This window comes from Siphateles boraxobius, unplaced genomic scaffold, assembly GCF_051911475.1.
Source record: "Siphateles boraxobius isolate OS27281-9 unplaced genomic scaffold, OSU_SipBor_1 66, whole genome shotgun sequence".
Lineage (NCBI taxonomy): Eukaryota > Metazoa > Chordata > Actinopteri > Cypriniformes > Leuciscidae > Siphateles > Siphateles boraxobius.
In genome coordinates, this window is record NW_027509193.1 from 1,172,097 (window position 1) to 1,195,040 (window position 22,944).

General features: G+C 44.3%; 1 protein-coding gene across 4 annotated transcripts in view; it reads left to right on the plus strand.

Moving 5' to 3' along the window:
* pecam1a (platelet and endothelial cell adhesion molecule 1a) overlaps nt 1-22,944 on the plus strand; it is a 46,897-nt gene that overhangs the window by 20,254 nt on the left and 3,699 nt on the right. For all 4 annotated transcript variants that reach the window (XM_077213881.1, XM_077213883.1, XM_077213879.1 and 1 more), the window contains exons 8-12: nt 690-959; nt 1,753-1,891; nt 1,994-2,073; nt 16,885-16,938; nt 17,015-17,080. In XM_077213881.1, coding sequence (XP_077069996.1) covers nt 690-959; nt 1,753-1,891; nt 1,994-2,073; nt 16,885-16,938; nt 17,015-17,080 — 609 coding nt within the window. The remainder of the gene's footprint in view (nt 1-689; nt 960-1,752; nt 1,892-1,993; nt 2,074-16,884; nt 16,939-17,014; nt 17,081-22,944) is intronic.

Here is a 22,944-nt window from a genome sequence, read left to right on the forward strand (position 1 = left end):
TCGAGGTACTCGTTTGTAAAGCTGACAATTCAGAGATGGCTTGTGGAGAGAAGAATTCACTTGGCTCCGAAGCGAAAACATATCTGCTTGCTGCCGGCTTCCTCCTTTATACCCACGAGGTGGGGCGGAGTTACGCCATGCAAATTCCGCAGACCCATGGCATTTCTTTGCCATTGGCTCGTTTTGTAATACTCAAAGTTGATAGGCTTTCTAAGCGAAACCCCATTCGACGTCATCCGACGTAGCTCGGAGTGACAACGAAAGGGAACTGAGGGCTTAAATATACATGGAATGAAAATCAATGGAACAGGGAACAGGTGTGACCTAATCAGATGCCATGACAACTAATGAAAGAACTAGAACTCAGGAGACAATGAAAACAAACAGAACAAGATAATTAGACTAAACAGAGCAAGGCATGAACGTGACAACTGTGTTACTGTTAATATGAGGAAATTTTCCGTATTGATTTTTTTTGCCTTTATTTTGAATTACACATTGGATTATGTTGTGCTTTAGGGTTGAAGGAAATGTCTGGAAACTTGACAGAAAATTTACTGGTAATTTTCTGCCGCGATATTATCAGTTTTTCTACTTACAGTGAAAAAGTGGTCCATTAAACTCATTCTCTATTTCTTCTTAAGTCATAAAATAGTAAAGTAGCTGGTATTTCTCTGTCTGTCTATCAGTACCAGTGTCCAAGCCATTCCTGGAACCACAGGACATTACAGTCACAGAGGGCTCAGATCTCACCCTCATCTGCCGTGTACAGAAGGGCACTTACCCAATCATCTTTACCTGGTATCACAACAGGCTCCCTTTACCCACCCAAACAGTCAGATCCTTAGAAGGAAGTCATATCATCAAAGCCATAGAACGAGACCAGCGAGGCGACTACTACTGTGAGGCGTCCAATTACAACACTGAAATTAAAAGGAGTTATCCAGCCAGGATTGGAGGTACATTTTTAAATACCACACCAACACACCATTCGGCCACCCTGATAAGCCATAGTAGAACTCCTCTGTTTTGAAATATATCAAAATTGTAAGCCTTGCCAATTTAAATATTCAAGCGCAAGAAGACGCGAAAGGGAACTCAATTTGTCACTCGTTTTTCAGACAGCGCTCGGTTACTGATTAAAACTCTTTTTTACATCTTCTTGTGCTTGAACAGACAAATTCTTACAAAATTATGTAAAATTCATAGTAAAGATAGTCCATTATGTCTTAAGTGAACGTAAACAGTCTAGAAAGACAATGCATGTGTATCAGTATATTGAATCCATGCATTAGGTATAGAAGTGACAACAGCCTTATAGTTCTGCTGTACTGTGTTTTTAATGTTAATCAAACAACTTTAATAAGGATTAATCTGTTTAATTTATACAGTGAACTTTGTTCAATGTCTCTACCTGAAATGTTACTTGTCTCAATGTTTCAAATTTATATTAGCTAAGCTAGTTGTTTTAGTTGTGGTATTGAAATTGTAAAACCGAATTCTGTATACTCAAATTTTGTTATCATAACTGCCTGTTTTTGCAAAAACATGGGTGGTAAAAAAAATATTTATGGTCGGTAAATTTTCTTAAGTCAGCGGTTATTGGCAGGTGTGACAAAAAGTGTGTATAGGCCCTGCTTGTACTCATGTAGATTGTTTCTGGCATAAAAGTGACCATGTTTACAGAAGATGTTGGTAAAGATGTTAACAAGTTCTTTCTGATTATTTGTTGTCTGTGTGTGTGTTTTATAGTCAGTTTAGCGGTGTGGAAGAAAGCTCTAATTGGAGTGTTCTGTATCTTGCTTTTGGTGGCTATCGTCATAGTCCTAACAGTCTTTTTGAAGAAAATGCCAAATCCACGCAGAAAAAAGCAAGCAACTGAGTTATCAGTGTAAGACTCCCCTTATTTTCAATTTAACATCTACAGTTCATACGTCTTATATCATAATTTGAATGTTTCTTCATTCTGTCTGAAAATGCTTTTTTGTCTCAGAAAAACTTCAAGGCCCAAATCAGGTGACCCTATGAGAATGAGTCTCACTCTCGACATTGAAGACAACACCATTCTCAATGGTAGAAAATGTCCCTATTCTTGTCATATTAATATTAATAGCGCACTTGGCTATTTTTGAAGCTGCTGCGCCATAAGTGAATAGGCTAAAAACTAATAATAACTTTCCCTAGTTGAGTAGTGGGATGTTATGTTTAGATATGCAAATTATGCATTATCTAATTACATATGCACACATTTAGATAAACTGCATAAAGCCAGGTTCATAATTTTTCTTTTATTTTGATGACATAGTTAAAGGTTTTTGAATTTCTCTATTTATCACAGCATAAATCAGAAAGTACTGTCAACAGCCAGAAAAAAAAATACCTGTTTTATAACCAGTATACCAGTTTATTTCTGTTAAAATACATTTTGTGGGTGTGTCTATTTATCTTACATTATTAACCCTTTCAACCCTACAGCAGAATCCTGTAGTGTCCACACTACAAAGAGTAAAAAGTAACTTTGATGCACTGTTGCAGTGAGGTAATTAAGTGATTAATTAAGTGATTGTTGAGCATTAGTGATGAACACCTGCTGTTAACAAGCAGAATCACTGAAGGAAAGAGGAACACAAGAACAGAAAATAGAGAAACACAGAAACTACAAATGACTTCCAGCCATTACATATTGTTACACTTATTATTAACCAGTATGACTTTATTTCTGTCCCTACATCTACAGAAGTTCTTATTGAGATGTTTGATTGAAAATGTTTGGTTTAAATGATGGAGATTAGTGTTTGCTTTAGTTGGGCTCCTGACCCTTGATTTATTAACATTAGTTTTTCTCTTGCTGCTTGAACTGTGTTTCTGCAGTCACACTTGTGCACACACACCGTTTGTGAATACAGGTTGCTATAATGATTATGTTGAAAAAAATCATCATATATTCTGTCCACTTACTAATCACATTCAGAGTTTATTCCTGTATCAAAAGTGTTACTTTAACACCACTGTGAAACTACAGCATTCAGTTATAGTGACATTTTTAATGCATCATGCACCGCCAAAGAAACAGAGCTAAACTGTCTTGTGGAAACACAGAGATATGGAAAATCAGCACATGTCTCTACAATGGTGGCAATACTTTATTTACTTGTTTCTTAATACTGCAGTGCATGCTGGGAGTTTTATACTATCCTGTAAACGTTTGATTGTCACCATTGTTGAGATTTTTGTTTATTTTTATTTGTTTATTTTTTAGGATCCCATTAGCTGAAAGTATGTGCAATCAGCCAATCTTCCTGGGGTCCATTACAAAAAAAAATCATCACTATTAACACATATACTCATTTCATATACAGGTCCTTCTCAAAAAAGGTTAATTATTTTCCATAATGTAATGATAACAATTAAACTTTCATATATTTTAGATTCATTGCACACCAACTGAAATATTTCAGGTCTTTTATTGTTTTAATACTGATGATTTTGGCATACAGCTCATGAAAACCCAAAATTCCTATCTCAAAAAATTAGCATATTTCATCCGACCAATAAAAGAAGGGTTTTTAATACAAAAAAAGTCAACCATCAAATAATTATGTTCAGTTATGCACTCAATACTTGGTCGGGAATCCTTTTGCAGAAATGACTGCTTCAATGCGGCGTGGCATGGAGGCAATCAGCCTGTGGCACTGCTGAGGTGTTATGGAGGCCCAGGATGCTTCGATAGCGGCCTTAAGCTCAACCAGAGTGTTGGGTGTTGCGTCTCTCAACTTTCTCTTCACAATATCCCACAGATTCTCTATGGCGTTCAGATCAGGAGAGTTGGCAGGCCAATTGAACACAGTAATACAATGGTCAGTAAACCATTTACCGGTGGTTTTGGCACTATGAGCAGGTGCCAGGTCGTGCTGAAAAATGAAATCTTCATCTCCATAAAGCTTTTCAGCAGATGGAAGCATGAAGTGCTCCAAAATCTCCTGATAGCTAGCTGCATTGACCCTGCCCTTGATAAAACACAGTGGACCAACACCAGCAGCTGACATGGCACCCCAGACCATCACTGACTGTGGGTACTTGACACTGGACTTCAGGCATTTTGGCATTTCCTTCTCCCCAGTCTTCCTCCAGACTCTGGCACCTTGATTTCCGAATGACATGCAAAATTTGCTTTCATCCGAAAAAAGTACTTTGGACCACTGAGCAACAGTCCAGTGCTGCTTCTCTGTAGCCCAGGTCAGGCGCTTCTGCCGCTGTTTCTGGTTCAAAAGTGGCTTGACCTGGGGAATGCGGCACCTGTAGCCCATTTCCTGCACACGCCTGTGCACGGTGGCTCTGGATGTTTCTACTCCAGACTCAGTCCACTGCTTCCGCAGGTCCCCCAAGGTCTGGAATCGGTCCTTCTCAACAATCTTCCTCAGGGTCCGGTCACCTCTTCTCGTTGTGCAGCGTTTTTTGCCACACTTTTTCCTTCCCACAGACTTCCCACTCAGGTGCCTTGATACAGCACTCTGGGAACAGCCTATTTGTTCAGAAATTTATTTCTGTGTCTTACCCTCTTGCTTGAGGGTGTCAATGATGGCCTTCTGGACAGCAGTCAGGTCGGCAGTCTTACGCATGATTGCGGTTTTGAGGAATGACACAGGCTGGGAGTTTTTAAAAGCCTCAGGAATCTTTTGCAGGTGTTTAGAGTTAATTAGTTGATTCAGATGATTAGGTTAATAGCTCGTTTAGAGACCCTTTTCATGATATGCTCATTTTTTGAGATAGGAATTTTGGGTTCCCTTTCGTCCTGGGAACTCCGATTGTGTCCTCTCTGAGTGAGTGAGGTTTAGGATTGTATTTTTCTTACGGCTACGAGTCTGCTGTTTCGGGAGGGGATCTCTCTGTGTTGGTGAGATGGCGTTTCAGCGACCGCGCGGTTTCCTGTCTGCCGGCTGCGTCTATATGCTGTTGATTCAAAAGCTGTTTTCACAGCTGGTAAACGGTTGAGTGCGCACAGCGAGCTTGCAGTTTCCCCGCTGTGTTGCCGCGTTGGGTCCCTGTGTGCTTCAGCACGATAGAGAGAGTACTTTCTTCTTGAAAGAGCAACAAGAGTGAAGATCGCGTCCTTTTCAGGATGACGTTTCACTCGTGTGTTTCTGAATGCGATCGTTTCCTGTCCTTATTTGACGGCCACGTTCATTGTTTCACATGCCTAATCAGTGTGTGAGACTACGTTCGTGGGTGGTTCATGTTCTCTCAGGAGTGCATGACCACGTCGGCACGTTGTTCGTCTCCCCTTTCTCGTAAAGGCTTGAGCCGCTCAGCGTGCCGTGTGCCGTCGAGCGCCGGCTGACAGCGCGGGTTGTCACGGCAACCCAGCGCGCGTCATTCGGCGCTCAAGATGCGCGGTCAAGATCAAGAGTCGCGTGCCTCTATGAGGTGAGTCCCTTTGCTTATTTCCCAATCTAGTTTCTCTTCTGGTGCACCAGAGGAGGGCTACTTTGGTGAATAACATTGGTGATCTGAGGGTTTCAGTGAGCACGAACCACTCACTCCTCTAGCGCATCGCAAACATGCTGAGACTGTGTTCGTGGGTGGTTTATGCTTTCTTATGAGAGCATGACCACGTCGGCACGTTGTTCGCCCTGCCTGAAGGCTTGAGCGCCCAGCGTGCCGTGTGTCATCGAAGCGATGGCCACGTTCACTATCTTGCATGCCTGGTTGACGGCCACGATCACGGTTTCACATGCCTAATCAGTGTGTTGAGACTGCATTCGTGGGTGGTTCATGTTCTCTCAGGAGTGCATGACCACGTCGGCACGTTGTTCGTCTCCCCTTTCTCGTAAAGGTTGAGCCGCTCAGCGTGCCGTGTGCCGTCGAGGCTTTCGGATGAGAATCTGGTCCTTCTCATGAGGGACCAAGCATTTCATTCGGGGCCCCAGGGAGGACAGATGTCGATCGCTACATCGGAGAGAGGGCTGTTATACTCTGAAATGATGCTGAGTTCCTACTATAATGGTGTGTTCTCATGCTGAAGATTCAGACTTAACAGCCACACTTTCCTGGGCTGTTCTAAAGTGCCTGGATGTGTGTGAAGAATTTTGGCAGCATGCAAGCATTTTTGGTGCCAATATGGCAAGCCAAACATGCCTAAATCTGCAGAAGTTTTTCCTCTCTCACTACCACTGCACGTGCGTAGTTCTAACTCGGGGTTGAGCTGTGCTTAGTGACTGACCGTGATTAGTCACAGTGCTGGCCCTCGGTTAGACGATGTCCACACTGGTGGTCCAGAAGCGCCTCAAAACCACCCCGCTCAGAGTTTGTTTCCCCCAGCGAAGGGAAGCAACCCTGAGATGAGCGACCCAGAGTGTGTGACGATCTGCTCTCTGGGATTGCGTGTCATCACCACTCCTTCCCCCGGGGGAGGGCCGGGTGGAGAATTTTTCTTTTCTGTTCCGCCGCTGTATCAGCGGTACCCAAAGTTTGAGCAGTCCACTTCCTCTGAGTCGTTCACGGGCCCCAGCGCTCAGATGGCAGTGAGGGCTACGGCCTTGTCACTCTCGTCTCTCGCTGGGTGAGGGGAAACCAGGACTCGATGCCCCCGGGCCTCGTCCCTCGTTCCCCTCACGGTCGAGACTGGCAGTATAATAAGACCAGTTTCCTCCGTCCGAGAGGGTCAGAATGGCAGTGCGTGCCGCCCCCGAGCTGCACCACTCCCGTTCCCCTCTCCCCAGCTTGCAGATAGCAGTGACGCAGCCTCGGCTGCGTCGCTCCGGTCTGCAGCTGGGCCCGGAGGCGCAGAGACCAGCATACGAGGAGTCAGGGCCTCGTTCCTCGTCTCTCCCCCTCCCCTCGCCACCGGGCAGTCCGCAGCAGAACGCCCACAAGCCTTCTCTGCCGTCTGCCCCTCGGTGGAAGCAGGTTGGTGTCAGGCGCACCCAGCCCCCCGCTCTCGGTCGCTACAACGCCACCAGAGCCGGGTCCCTGTCTTCCACCTCGCTGCCCCTCCGCGGGTACGCCGGTGGTTCGGGTGGGTTCATTGCTACGCTATCTGGAAGCCTGGCTAGAGCGCTTCCGGGTCCGTCCCGATGGCTCATCCGCACCGTCCGGTTCGGCTATGCAATTTAGTTTGCACGCTGACCTCCCAGGTTCAGGGGCGTCCACTTCACCCATGTGCGGTCGGTGGACGCCCCTGTCTTGAGGAAAGAGATCGATGTCCTGCTGGCGAAGGACGCGATCGAGCCGGTCCCTCCTGCCGAGATGAGGTCTGGGTTTTACAGCCCTTACTTCATTGTACCCAAGAAAGGCGGTGGGTTACGGCCAATCCTGGACCTGCGTATTTTGAATCGGGCCCTGCACAAACTCCCGTTCAAAATGCTTACGCAGAAGCGCATTTTCGAATGCATCCGTCCCCAGGATTGGTTTGCAGCGATCGACCTGAAGAATGCGTACTTTCACGTCTCGATTCTCCCTCGACACAGACCTTTTCTTCGGTTTGCTTTCGATGGTCGAGCGTATCAGTACAAGGTCCTACCCTTCGGGCTGGCCCTGTCACCCCGCGTCTTCACGAAAGCCGCGGAGGCGGCCATTGTTCCCATGAGTGAACAAGGCGTTCGCATCCTCAACTACCTCGACGACTGGCTCATTTTAGCTCACTCACGAGATGTAGTGTGCGATCACAGGGACATGGTGCTTCGGCACCTCAGCCGGTTGGGGCTTCAGGTCAACTGGGACAAGAGTAAACTTTGCCCTGTGCAGAGGATCTCTTATCTCGGTATGGAGCTGGACTCGGTCGCCCGGACTGCGCACCTTACAGTGAAACGCGTCCAGTCAGTGCTCACCTGCCTCAGGTCTTTTCGAGGCAGGACAGCGGTTCCACTGAAGCAATTTCAGAGGCTCCTGGGGCATATGGCAGCCGCAGTATCGCCGCTCGGCCTGTTACATATGAGACCGCTTCAGCGCTGGCTTCATGATCGAGTCCCGAGGTGGGCGTGGCACAGCGGCACGTTCCGGGTCAAAGTGACTCCGCACTGCCGCCAAACCTTCTCCCCGTGGTCGGATCCTTTGTTTCTACGGGCCGGAGTGCCATTAGTCCAGGTTTCCAGGCATGCTGTGGTTTTCACAGATGCCTCTGCCACCGGGTGGGGGGCCACGTACAACGGGCATGCAGTTTCAGGTCTGTGGACGGGGCCTCAACTGCATTGGCATATCAACTGCCTAGAGTTGCAAGCAGTACGCTTAGCCTTGCGTCACCTCAGAGGGGTTCTCCGACAAAAGCACGTACTGGTCCGTACGGACAGCACTGCGACCGTTGCGTACATCAACCATCAAGGTGGTCTACGCTCCCGTCGTTTGTCGCGATTCGCCTCCCACCTCCTCCTATGGAGTCAGAAGCATCTGAGGTCGCTTCGTGCCATTCACATTCCAAGGGACCTCAACCGTGTGGCAGACGAGCTTTCACGGCTGCCTCCCCTGCCAGGAGAGTGGCGACTCCACCCCCAGTCGGTCCAGCTGATTTGGAGTGTCTTCGGAGTCGCACAGGTAGACCTGTTTGCTTCTCCGGACACGACCCATTGCCAGTGGTTTTACTCCCTGTCCGAGGGGACCCTCGGCACGGACGCCCTGGCTCACAGCTGGCCCCGGGACCTGCGCAAGTATGCGTTTCCCCCAGTGAGCCTTCTTGCACAGACTCTGTGCAAGGTCTGGGAGGACGAGGAGCAGGTCCTTCTTGTGGCGCCATATTGGCCCACCAGGACTTGGTTCACCCAACTCATGCTCCTCATGACAGCCCCTCCCTGGCCGATTCCTTTGAGGAAGGACCTTCTTCCTCAGAGACGGGGCACTCTATGGCACCCGCGTCCAGACCTCTGGAAACTCCATGTCTGGTCCCTGGACGGGACGCGGAGGTTCTAGGTGGTCTACCACAGGCAGTGGTAGACACCATCACTTCCGCTAGAGCCCCCTCTACGTGGCGCCTCTATGCGTTGAAGTGGAACCTGTTCGTCGATTGGTGTTCCTCCCGTCAGGAGGACCCCCGGACTTGCCCGATCGGTGTCGTGCTTTCCTTCCTGCAGGATGGGTTGGAGCGGAGGTTGTCCCCCTCCACCCTCAAAGTGTATGTCGCAGCAATAGCTGCGCATCACGATGCAGTGGAAGGTAAGTCCCTAGGGAAGCACGACCTGGTCATCAGATTCCTTAGGGTGCCAGGAGGTTAAATCCACCTCGTGTTTCGCACTCTGTACCCTCTTGGGACCTTGCTCTGGTACTTAGAGCTCTTCAAAGTCCTCCCTTTGAGCCTTTGCTGACGGTAGAGATAATATCCTGTCCATTAAGACAGCGCTCCTGTTAGCATTGGCCTCTTTCAAGAGGGTCGGGGATCTGCAGGCTTTTTCGGTCGACGAATCGTGCCTAGAGTTTGGGCCGGGCCTTTTTCTCACGTTGTGTTGAGACCCCGGCTCGGATATGTGCCCAATGTTCCTACCCCTCCCTTCGTGGACCAGGTAGTGAACCTGCAAGCGCTGCCCGGGGAGGAGGCAGACCCAGCCCTGGCTTTTCTCTGTCCCGTCCGTGCCCTGCGGGAACCTCAGATCAGCTCTTTGTCTGTTACGGAGGCCAGCAGAAGGGGAAGGCCGTCTCCAAGCAGAGGTTAGCCCACTGGTTAGTGGATGTTATCACCCGAGCATATGAGTCTCTGGGTGAGCCTTGTCCTCCCAGGTTGCGCGCTCACTCCACTAGAGGTGTTGCCGCTTCCTGGGCTTTGGCTCAAGGCGCCTCGCTGACAGACATCTGTAGAGCTGCGGGCTGGGCGACACCTAACACGTTCGCTAGGTTCTATAGCCTTCGTGTGGAACCTGTTTCCTCCCGAGTTCTGGCTACGGCCAGTGGGTCGAGGGAATAGGTTGTGTCGGCTTGCTGCGCCACTCCACCTCAAACAGCGGATACGTGCGTTCTTTGCTCCGTATGGCGCCCTACGTTGGTGAGCCTCGTGAGTTCCTCCTTCACCCCTCCGGTGCTGGCCGTGGCGGACCGCCCGGCACCAGGTCTGCTACCTCAAGTAAGGAGCTGCTAGTAGACTGGGTGCTCCAGTGGTTTCTATTTGTGACCCATGAGGCCACGTGCAGTTCAGCCGTGTCTTCCCCTTGACGGACTCGTTCGTCGTCCCTGTTGAGTACGCTCCCACTTCCCTTGGATTGGGACTATCTCAGAGACTGCCATATGTTTCACTATTCATTCGGGCTAGTACATATGTGTATTCCTGGCCTTCCTCAGTCAGGCTGGGGCTTCAGCAGCGTTCCCTCCTCTCTTGAGGGAACACTTTCCCAGTGTTATCCAATATCCACTGTGCGGGTCTCGCGGAACAGCAGTGTGTTTCCCGTGCTAGCTCCCGCAACTTATTTCAAGAAACTGCTGCAGGGAAGCTTTGCCGGGCGCTGGAAGGGGCCAGCACCATGGCGTTTTATTAGGGATCCCAATTCGTCAGGGAACTCCCCCGATAACACGTCGGAGTTCCCAGGACGAAAGGGAACGTCTCGGTTACGTATGTAACCCTCGTTCCCTGAGTACAGGGAACCTTCGCCATGTTGCTGTACCTTCGCGGAGGACTGGACACCGTTCGGCTCCTCAGCGAAAAGCATTGCGCAATGTTTACTTCCGCCTTTTATACCCGCGCTGGTAGGCGGGTCGCGGAATGCAAATCTTGCATGCCAATTTTCATTGGCTCGTTTTAATTCACTCGAAGGCAATTGGTCTCCCTAGCGTGATCCCAATTCGTCAGGGAACTCCCCCGACGACACGTCTCCGTTCCCTGTACTCAGGGAACGAGGGTTACATACGTAACCGAGACGTTTTCATGAGCTGTATGCCAAAATCATCAGTATTAAAACAATAAAAGACCTGAAATATTTCAGTTGGTGTGCAATGAATCTAAATATATATGAAGGTTTAATTTGTATCATTACATTATGGAAAATAATGAACTTTATCACAATATGCTATTTTTTTGAGAAGGACCTGTATGTACATACATACACAAACACACACTCACACAAACACACACTCATACATGTATACAATCTAGTTTCAATTAATAAAAAATAAATATAAATACCATATTATTTACAATTACCTTAATCAAAACATATAAGAACCTACATCAACACATAACACCTTGAACTTCTTTTAAATGACAGCTTATTACAAATCTGGCGAACTTCAATGGGAATGTTATGCCAGATGACTATAGCTCTATACAGGATGGTTTTCTTCATAAAATTAGTTTTTGGATAGGGGATCGTTATATGACCATTATTTGCCTTGCTGGTGTTATGATTATGCACAGAATTACAATACACTATTTGATTAAACAGAGAAATAGGCATTCTCATTGTCAATGTGTTATGTATCATAGTGCTTAAAGTAACTGTTATTCTTTGGTTTAAAGTGAGCCATGAAAGAGTAGAATACATCTGATCTCTACTTGTTTTAATTGAGCAGCCGAGAACAAGTCTTGCTGCTTTATTTTGCACAACCTGATTTTTTTTAGTTGCAGAAGACCACACCTCAGTGCAGTATGACAAGTGACATAATATTAATCACTCTGTTACTATTTTTAAAGTTTCCTGATTAACATAATGACAACATTTTTTAGTTAATACAATGCCACATCCTAGCATTTATGTGTTATGTCCAAGAAAGACTACTATCAATAACCAAACTCAACAGTTTGGCCTTTTCTACTCGTTGTATTGTTTGCCCGGCTATATGTAACTTTAATTCCGATCCAAGCATCAATTTTTGTTTTGATCCAAAGATCATACTTTTAGTTTTGGAAATGTTTAAGACTAATTTGTTTCCACTAACCCACTTATACACCGAATCCAACTCTCCAGACAAAACATAATTAAGTTTGTCACATGAGTTTGAAGCATAGTATACAGCTGAGTCATCTGCAAACATTGTCATTGATGCTTTTTTTGACAGTTAATTGATGTTTTTTTTTTACAGTTTTGACAGTTATTTTGACAAATCATTAATAAAAACTGAAAACAAAAGAGGACCCAAACAACTTCCTTGTGATAAACCACAAATTAAACCTTTATGATTAGATAAAGAACCATTATAAAAAAAACGCTGAGATCTATGTGAAAGATAACTTTTCATTAGGGCAATAGCAGAAGGAGAAAATCCATAGATCTTTAATTTCTCAATTAAAATATAATGGTCTATTACATCAAAAGCAGCACTGAAGTCCAACATGACCACACCAAATAATTCTGAATTATCCATACTTCTAAGCCATCCATCGGTCATTTGTGTGAGAGCTGTACAGGTAGAATGTGCTTCTATATGCATGCTGAAACATAGTCATCAAATTATTTTTATTACTGAATGTGTGTATGAATAGTCTTTTCCATAACTTTCCTGAGTGCAGGCAGAATACTTATAGGTCTACAGTTATGCCCATTATAAGGTAATCGATTGTCTTTTATCAATGGAATCATTTTCCCTTCCTTCCACAAAGATAGATAGATCCCACTCGCTATACACTGATTAAATATATAACACAACGGAGCAGCAATATATTCAGCTGTTTTATTCAATACTAGGCTGTCCAAGTTGTCTATGCCTGGACTACCATGTGTTGGAAGAGACTTTAACAGGGCCATAACTTCTGCAGTTTGCACGCGACTAAAATTAAAGTTACACATTTTATCAGCCATGATTTCATTTTTGATCAGTTCACAGTAATCAAAATCTTGTGTTCTAAAAACTTTATTTATAAAATAATTATTAAAATAATCGGCAATGTCTTTAGATTCTGTTATAAAACCTCCATCAGACTCTACAAAAGAAGGTAATGCGTTTCTGTTTCTACCCATAATTTCATTTTGAATATGCCAAAGATTTTTACCATCATACTTAACACTGTTAATTCCATTTTTATAATGCTCTTTCTTTTTCATTTTATTTATTTTAGTAACTTGGTTTCTTCATTTACAGTATTTTAATCTGTCCTCCAATAATCTCGTTTTCACAGCCACTTGTTTATTTTCATCTCTTTGCTTCATCATATTTTTCAGTGTTGAATTAATCCACCTCGCAGCATTTGATTTTATTACCCTCTTTTTCATCTGTGCATATTTATCTAGAATGCTCAAAAGCATACTCAAGAAAGCATCCAAAGAATCTCCTGGGTAGTGGCCACAGTACACATCTTTCCAATCAACATTTTTTACTTCTCCCACAATCTTTTCAATAGCGGATACTTTATAAGACCTTTTATAAGTACCAAAGGTAGCTTCAGCTTTAGGGACTTTAGCTTTCTTATTAACAGTAATGAGATTATAGTCAGTAAACCCTACTGGTATTGACACAACATTAGTACACAATTCTGGTACATTAGTGTAAATGTGGTCAATACATGTTGCTGTTGTGTTGCCCAGCTTATTACTAAAGATTATTGTTGGCACATTAACAATTTGATGTAAATTGCAGACACTTATATAGGAAAGTAATTTCTTTTTCTTTGTGCATCTGTCATCATTCCAATCAATATTTATATATCCAAATAAATATAGTTCACAATTGACATCAGAGACATTATCAAGCATTTCATCTAAGCATGTCAGATAGTCCACGTGAGCATCAGGAGGTCTATAACAGCATCCCACAAGCACTGGTTTCATATAAGGTACATGGACCTCTACCCATATAGCTTCAATGTCATCACATATTAAATTGTGTTTTAACTTACAAGGAATGTTGCTTTGCACAAAGATGGCCACACCACCACCAATTTTTTTCTGTCCTTTCTAAAAACATTAAAACCTGTAACTGGTAATTCAGAGTTTTGAACAGAGCTTTCGAGATGTGTCTCCGATAGAGCTAATTTATTAATTGAATACTTGTTCACTAAATTGATAATATCTTGAATTTTATTCTTTATATTAAAAATATTTAAATGTGCCAAAACCAAACCCTTTTCTAGTTTTAGTTGTACACATTAATGTAATATAAGGAGTGCAATCACTAACACGTAATCAGAAACATAATACTTTTACCCTGAAATGTATCTCAGTCCTGAATCCTATCCTCTCTCTGCAAAGTTACCAATTTATCATACCTTAAAGGTATAGCGGAGGATCTTTCCGAATTTTAGAGAAGACCCGCCCTCTCCAATTTTTAAAAAAATACACATGCGCAACACTCTATTTGCTCCCGAGAGGGAACGCCTATTAAACGTGTTGAGTGACTGAGGACTCAAGACATGACATGCAATGGAGAAGTAGCTTGTTGCATTTGTGTAATAAATACTATGGTGAACACATTGTAATTATCGAAAATGAACACACAAGGTTTTAGAATATGTCAGCGTGATACCATTTACCATTTGGTCATAAGGCTACTTTAGACAAATTGAGATGTTTACAGTGTCTACGCGGTGCATGACTTGTGCCAGGGCTAGCATCGCTAATCATAGCTTACATACATTTTTACTAGCAGTGATTTTAAATGGATTTCTCCAAATAGCATGACAAACTTTACCTGTCTGGTAGAATCTTCGGCATCAGTGGGAAGCCCAACCTGTGGTTTTAGCGCACGCCAGCGTGTGAAATATTCACCCAAAATCACTCTGGTCTTGTTTCTATATTCTGCGGCCTTTCTCTTCTTATCATACACTTCGTATACACTTTTTCTCTTTCGACCCTCATCCATTTTCAAAGGAATGGCTGAAACCGTAACTCATCACACATAATACACCTGAAAGTGCGCATGCGCAGAAGGGACGAGCACGTACGACTGCCTTACGTAAACATATCACCAGAATGATTGACACTTAGGTGGACCAATAGTATAGGCTACCCACCCGGAAAAAGACCCACCCTTTCGCCTTGGGCTCTAGCAGCTTTGAGCTTAGGCCACAGTTCCTTTCTTCTTCGAAGCACAGCCCCAGAGAAATCCTCATTAATGTAAATATTAGTCCCCTTGAGCTTTTTAGCAGGGGAAAGAATGCGTTGTTTATCTTTGAGACGCAACAGATTCACCATAATTCTCCACCCTCCTGGTACTGACCCATCCTCTGGGCCCATCCTTTATTTTGGCTTCAGTTTCTTTATATCCTGATTTCATCTCCTCCATCATTTGTTGTGTGAATTCCAGACTTGTCTTCAACTCTTGTACATCGCGTATAACACCATCCAATCTCTTATTTGTTCCCTCCATAGTCACTTGTATGAAACATTTAAAGTTATCTTGTTGCTGAGTTAGCATGTCCTTATAAAACTCTCTCTGCTGCTCCAGCATTTGGAGAGTACACTCATGGTAACAACAGACTCTTCCTCACACACTGCAGCTTTAGTTTGCTTAGGAGGCATGATCTTACCAAGATGTACAAAAGGTGATTGTTGTCACAAAATACCGATGTCCAGGCCCTCTTCCAGCAGAGGCCTACTAGGCCAAGAAGCCTCTCGACTTAGTTTAACACCACACTCCTCGTGCAGAGTTATTATACTCCACTAGACACAAAAAACTGAAGCATAAGTAGAACTTGTTTCGAAAAATAAGTCACTACTAATATTTTCCAACAGGATTCCCCAGATATTTGTTGGATTGGAATAGGAGCTGCACAGAGCTGCCAGATTCTCTATTAATCATATGCTGATTGTTGATGACATGCCTTAAAATGTCTTAAAGCACAATATGATTTCATAATTTCTGAGTATAGAAATATTGCTGGATTTAATGTTGTATATTCACAGATGTATGATAACTATTATGTTATACATTTCATACATTCATTAATTCAATTCGTATGAATAGGATGAGATCAGTGATTCAGACATGTCCAGAATGAGTATGGCATCATCACAACAGCCAAAAACACCTGATCATCTTCCTCTTGACTTTTTCTTGCAATAACAAATGTGTTTTATAAACTTACAGTTACAGCAGCCAGAGTGAAACTAATGATAAATAGCCAAGGGTCAAGAGACCAACTAAAGCAAACACTGATCTCTGTCACGGTGACTACACACTTTATTATATTCAATAAAACATCAACAACTAAATATCTGTTAATTCTCGCCAAGAACTTTTGTACATGTATGAAATAAATAATGTTAAACTGATTTGTAAACTGTTCACACTCAGTGTGGCTGGAAGTCAGTTGTAGTTCTTGTGTTTCTCTTTTTACTGTTCTTGTTTTTCCATCCTTCAGTGATTCTTCCTATCAGTTGTTCATCAGTGTCTCAATTCACTCACTTCTTTTCAGTCAAGTGGACTATATCAGTGAACTAATGTAGGGAATAGTGAATGAGGAGTATAGTGTGTGATTTGGAAAACAGCCTCTGAGTGTCGACTTTGAATGCTGTTAATTCACAGTATTTTACTATAGGCTATTTTCTCGAAAACGACAAATATAACCAAGAATGCATTGTTTTATATGGTGTATTACTGTTTTAATGGAAAATGGTATGATACTGTCAGAAATTGGCCCTTTTTTACAGCAAGGATTAACAGTGTACTAATTGAAATAGAGTGGACAAATAGAAAAAAAAAAGTAATAAAAAAAAGAGTGGTTTATTTTTTTCCCACTAGTAGAAAAGAAGACTAGTTATGTGCCTGTTTATTATTTGAGCTGTATAGTGTTCTAAATCGTACTTTTCTTGGTGGATGTACTTTTCTATTACCAGTGTAATTCTTGTGGGGTTTGGTACATGCAAACAGTGATATGCGGATCGTTACGTCATATCTGGTATCTTTGCGTGTTGGGTTAGGTTAGATTATTATAATGGCTAAATTGTATTTTGATTACAAAAATCATATTGAAATTTGCATTTTATCACTTTTTTCCCTGACACCGAATGTTGAAGTCATATCTTGTTTGTTTCTGCCTTACAGGCACTCCCTGTGTGATGGGCAGGAATGTCTGGAGTGAAAATGTATCTGGCTCAGGTACAGACTTCAAACAGGATGAGGCCTTTGTGATGTGAGTTCATCTCATGATAATGTCTGCTTGCTATCAAACTAGATTCTGAAGATCATACCGATGTGGACTCTGAGTTGCTTCACCCACAGGAAGTGGATCCCAGCCAAGGTGAGATTCAAGAATGTCAACGAATCGCTCAAATGGAATCATTGCAAAAAAAAAAAAAAAAAATCCTATCAGTTCTAGCAGAATATTGAAAGAGCATTGAAGAAAATTTGGTATTTTTGTAAACTATATCTGGTATAAATACCTGTGGCGAAGCAGAAAAGCAATGTTCAAAGTTTTCAAATTATAGATTTGGCTCTGCGTGAAATGCTGAGCCACTGTAAACTTTGTTGTTTTCATGACACTATATTTTCTAATCACAATTCATTTTATTAAGAAATTGCAAGAACACAATTTAGAATGCAAATATTACAATGATGTCACTGCTATCAGATTTTGCAACTTACAAATTTTAAAACTATAAAATAAGTTAGTTAAAGTATAAGCACAAGCAGTTGTGCTTCAGGATGCAGATTTCAAACTGGCGACCCAACACAGTGCAACATGCGGTAGGCTACAATCATTGATATTGATTAAGTACAGTTTTCGAGGTTGAAGGCTTAACCTTTGACCTGTTTATACTGGCCAAATGAATTTGCTTCATTGTCATTGAGATACTACAGTACTAGTTCTGTATAGTACTATTCAATTAGTTTCTTTATTTTTATTTTCTGTTTTTGTTTTAATTTAATTTAATTTTAGTAATTTTGTTGATTTTGTCATTTTTTGTAAATTAAGTTAAACTAATGAAGAAGAAAGACTAATATACTAATAAAATAATTTTGAGATTTTTTTTAAAATAGTTTTAGTTAACTATAATAACCCTGATTTGCATTGGAATTGAATTGACCACGGCCCACAGGGAAATTTTAGTAATTTACAAATATTCAAATAAATTTAACACAGGTAGCAGTATTCTGAGACCCTTTAAAATTAAATTAATTTATTACTGTTAATATTACAAAATATGTAAATTAAATATAGATTTTGTAAAGGTAGCATTTCAAATACAAAACATAGGCCTACATATGATCTCTTTTGTTTCTAATAATCTATTCCAAAATAGAAAATAAAGATTGATTGAATGCACAATTTTTTTTAAAAAGTTGATAAGCCCTAATCTTTTTTTCACTGACCACGAGTGCAAATGGACTTTGGGGTTTTCACACTGGGCACATTTGCTGCAGTCCGAATCCAAATGTGTTTGTTCAGGAGTGAATATTTACACAGATAAATTATCACCATTGTCATCCCTTGCATGTGTTTGGTTGATCTAATGACATCGTTATCAACTAAAATGCCTGTACAGGTAAATTTACTTCCTGAACAAGTGGGCACCTAAGTGCTAGGCTTTATCTAAAATCGCATACTCTCTTGAGTACGTAATTATTTAGAATAAATAATTACTTGCGCTAAAAAAAGTATATGTGTAGTACGAATGTTATCTGGACGTACAACATCCGCCATGTTGTCATTATCATGTGTCCTACAGGGTCTCCTGTGGCCTCATGGTATAATAAAGTCTTCATTGTATGCTTCAGAATCTCGGCGGAAGAAGTAGATCATCTGGGCACTTTTAGCCTAGTCAAGTCAGCATTATTTATATACAATACAGATTGTTGCAAAGCAGCTTTGCAGAGATAACAGGAAAGTGATTCAGTGATGCAAACAGAGTTAATACCGGCTATACAGCAGTATTGAAAGAAAATAGTCAGCTGAAGTCAGTTCAGTGTTGATTCAGTTCCATTGTATAGATCATCTACTATTAAATTAGTTAATTTCACATCACATGTAAAGCTGCTCTGCAGAAAAAAGTCGTCAGTGCAGTTAAATCAGTAATGTTGTTGAATATTAAGTGTCCCCAACTAAGCAAGCCAGAGGCGACAATGGCAACGAACGTCTCGGGTTATGACTATAACCCTTGTTCCCTGAGAAGGGAACGAGACACTGCGTCGAGAATCGACACTTTGGGGACGCTACCTTAGCGTGCGCCTCTGAAGTAAGAATGAAACTAATCCAATCCTGATTGGTGTTGCGTCTTGATGTAACATGTGACGGCATAACCGGATGCATAAAAGTGACGCTGACACACACACACATCAGCTCCGCGATGAAGCAAGACGCTCTAAGGCCTCGAGGGGTGTGGCAGGACGACGCAGTGTCTCGTTCCCTTCTCAGGGAACAAGGGTTATAGTCATAACCCGAGACGTTCCCTTTCGAGGGAACTCAACACTGCGTCGAGAATCGACACTTTGGGGAACGAATGCCCACTAAGCCACGCACCGAAAACAGGCCTGCCCCGGAGTGAAACTGATTCAGGCACTCAGCTAGGACAAGAGCACGTGTGCGCCAAGCGTACTAGGGAGGTGCAGACTATAGAACCTAACAAAAGTGTGTGGGGTAGCCCAACCGGCTGCCTCACAGATCTCCTTGATGGGAACTCCCGAAAGGAGGGCCCTAGAGGACGCCATGCCTCTAGTAGAATGAGCCCTAACGGCCAAAGGTGAAGGGAAATTCCGCACCTTGTAGGCCTACTTATGGTTTGTATAGCCGGGAGCCCCTAATAGGTGATCCAAAACACACTACAGTAGGTCCGACCTGCTCCAAGAAGAGGACCTCTCAAGGTAATACTCGGAACTCTGACTGGCAGAGCAAGGAACCTCTCCTTTTCTGCCGACACATGAGGTGGAGGATGAAATACTTGCATGACCATGGACCTAGCCATGATAAATTGCACTTAAGGCACATAGCTGGGTCTCGGATGCAGGATGGCCTTAACTCCGCCGGGGGCACACCCCAAGCAAACTGGCGATAATGCCAGGGCTTGGAGATCTCCCAGTCTCTTTAAAGAAATAGCTAAGAGAAAGGCTATCTTGAACGTGAGGTCCTAGGCGAAGCCGACTGGAGGTATTCGAAGGGACCCAGGGATAGCCCTTCGAGAACCACCGCCAGGTCCCAGGAAGGAACCCTGGACCTGACTGTCGGTCTCATCCTCCAATACCATGGAGAAATAGTATGACCAGTTGGTGCCTCCCTAAAGGCCCAACATTTAGTGGTGCATGGAACGCCGCAATGGCAGCCACGTACACCCTACGTGTGGAAGGGGAGAGATTCGCAGAGAAACAATCTTGAAGAAACTCCAGAACTGAAGCCATTGGGCAGTTAACTGGGTCTAACTCAAGTTCTCTACACCAAGTAGAAAAATATTTCACTTGAGGCCATATAATCTCCTAGTAGACGGAGCCCTAGAGATAAGTATGGTTTCGACCACCCCAGATGATAGACCAGCATCTAGGTACTGAGCCCCCTCAGAGGCCAGACCCACAATTTCCACAGCTCTGGATGAGGATGGAATATAGTGCCCTCCGTCTGAGACAACAGACCCCTCCTCAGAGGAATCTGCCATGGCGGAGCTATCAGGGGTGAAATTATGTCTGAAAACCATACTCGGGCTGGCCAAAACAGGGCTATCAGAAGAAGACTGATGCCCTCCTGACGGACCCTCTCCAGGACCCCCGGGAGCAGAGCGATCGGGGGGAAAAGCGTACAGGCGAAGCCTCGGCCAGGCCTGTACCATGGCATCCAACCCCAGCGGGGCTGGATGAGTGAGGGAGAACCAAAGTGGACAGTGGGATGGACGTCCCTCGAGACGCAAACAGATCCACTTCCACTGGTCCAAACCTCTGCCATATGAACTCCACCACCTCTGGATGGAGTCTCCATTCCCCGGGCCTCAGCCCCTGCCTCGACAGGATGTCCGCTCCCTGATTCAGATCCCCCGGGACATATATCGCTCTTATAGATAATATTTTCCCTTGGGGCCATAAAATGATCTGATGCGCCAATCTGGATAGAGGGCGCGATCTGAGTGTTCTTTGTCGGTTTAGATAAGCTACCACTGAGACGTGGTAACCTTTGATGTCTGTGAGGAAGCTCCTCAGAGCCCTGAACACAGCCAACATCTCTAGGCAATTTATATGCCAAGAATGATGATGGTCCTGCCACAGACCCCTGGCAAAGCGGCCGTCCGAGACCGGGCCCCAGCCAGCGAGGGAAGCGTCTGTCGAAACAGTTTCCCGGCGACATGACGCCCCTACCACTAGCCCTTGGGACAAGAACCAAGGTTTCTTCCATATTAATAGGGAACGAAGGCATCTGCGCGTAACCTTTATTATATGGAACGGATTCCCCTTGGGGAAAAAACCCTTGGCTTTGAGCCACCACTGAAGGGGCCTCATGTGAAACAGGCCCAAAGGAATTATGTTGGATGCCGCTGTTATGAGGCACAGCAGTCTTTGAAATTGCTTTACAGTGATGGCCTGGCCTAGCTTTATCCCGGACACCATGGCCAGGATGGATTCGATACGAGCGGGAGACATACGTGCCCGCATCGTAACCGAATTCTATACCACGCCCAGAAGAGTAGTCTTCTGAGCTGGGTCCAACACATTTTTCTTAGTGTTGAGCCTCAACCCCCGGTTCTGAATGTGGCCAAGGACGACATCTCGATGCCGAACTGCCATTTCTCGAGACTGGGCCAATATGAGCCAGTCGCCGATGTAATTCAGTATACGGATGCCCTGAAGCCTCAGTGGAGCCAGAGCCGCATCCATACACTTTGTGAACGTGCGGGGAGAGAGTGCTAGGCCGAACGGAAGAACCCGATATTGGTATGCTTCGCCCCCGAAAGCAACCTCAGGAACCTCCTGTGACATGGAAGGATGGAGACATGAAATAAGAGTCTTTTAGATCCATCGTGACAAACCAGTCCTCGGATCTGATATGGCTCACGATAATGGGAATAGTAAGCATTTTGAACCTGAATCTCCTCAAAGAACGATTCAAAAGCCCTAGATCTAAAATTGGCCTCAGTCCGCCATCCTTCTTTGGAACTATAAAGTACCGGCTGTAAAACCTGGACTCCCTGTCTGGTAGGGGAACACATTCTATGGCCCCTAAATTCCAGTAGAGTCTGTACCTCTTGTTCCATAACCCGAGCCTGTTCTGGAATAACTGCAGTCGGTACCACCCCAGCAAACTAGGGAGTTCGGGCACCGAACTGCAATCTGTACCCATAGAGATATATTCGGAAGGCGTTGCCATTCTTCTACAAAATCTACTAAGAGAACCAACCCCTCGAGACTGGCCTCGGGTGTTTTCCGAGCACTATTCTCGACTTCCTGAAGCGGAGGACCGGCAGGATAAAAGTCTATACAGATTTTGTGACCATAGTCGGTGCCCTGTTGCAAGCTTTTGGGGCGAACGCCACGGAGTGCGTTCGCTGGAAATCGATGTGGCCCGAAGCGTCAAAGACGGCGTGACAACATCTTCTACCCTAAGGGCACCTGCTGCTAGAACAACCTCGATTGTTCCACAGCGGGGGGGGGGGGGGTCCTACAGGGTCCCTCAGAGGTCCTACAATTAGGACCTCTTCGCCTGAAGGACGGCCCTCAGGTCACCCTTCTGGCTGGAGGACTTCGGTTGAGAGTGGTTCCTCTGTTTGCCAAACTCCCGCAGGAGGGCCTCTAGAGGCAACGCTCTCTTTTTTTTTTTTTTTTTTTTTTTTTTTTTTTGCTTCCTGAAACCTGTCAACGACTGTAGTGACAGCGTTGGAAAACAGGCCAGAAGGAGATAGCGGAGCGGCCAACAGGAAATATTTTCCTCACTTAGATCTTTAAGAAGATCGGCCTGGTACGCCTGCAAAATCGTCCTAGAGTGCAGGCACGCACCAGCCTGACCTTTTCTTTTCTAAATATTTTACCAAAGGAACCAGGCTCTCGAGCCTGGCTTCGGGTATTAATCGGGATTCGTTCTCGACCCCCCCGGTTTCCGGAAGGGCTGGACCGAAAAAGATTCTCGATTGGCGAACGCGAATGCTGCCTGGCCACAAAAATGTGGGGCGGACAGTGCAGCCTGTGTTCGCTGGA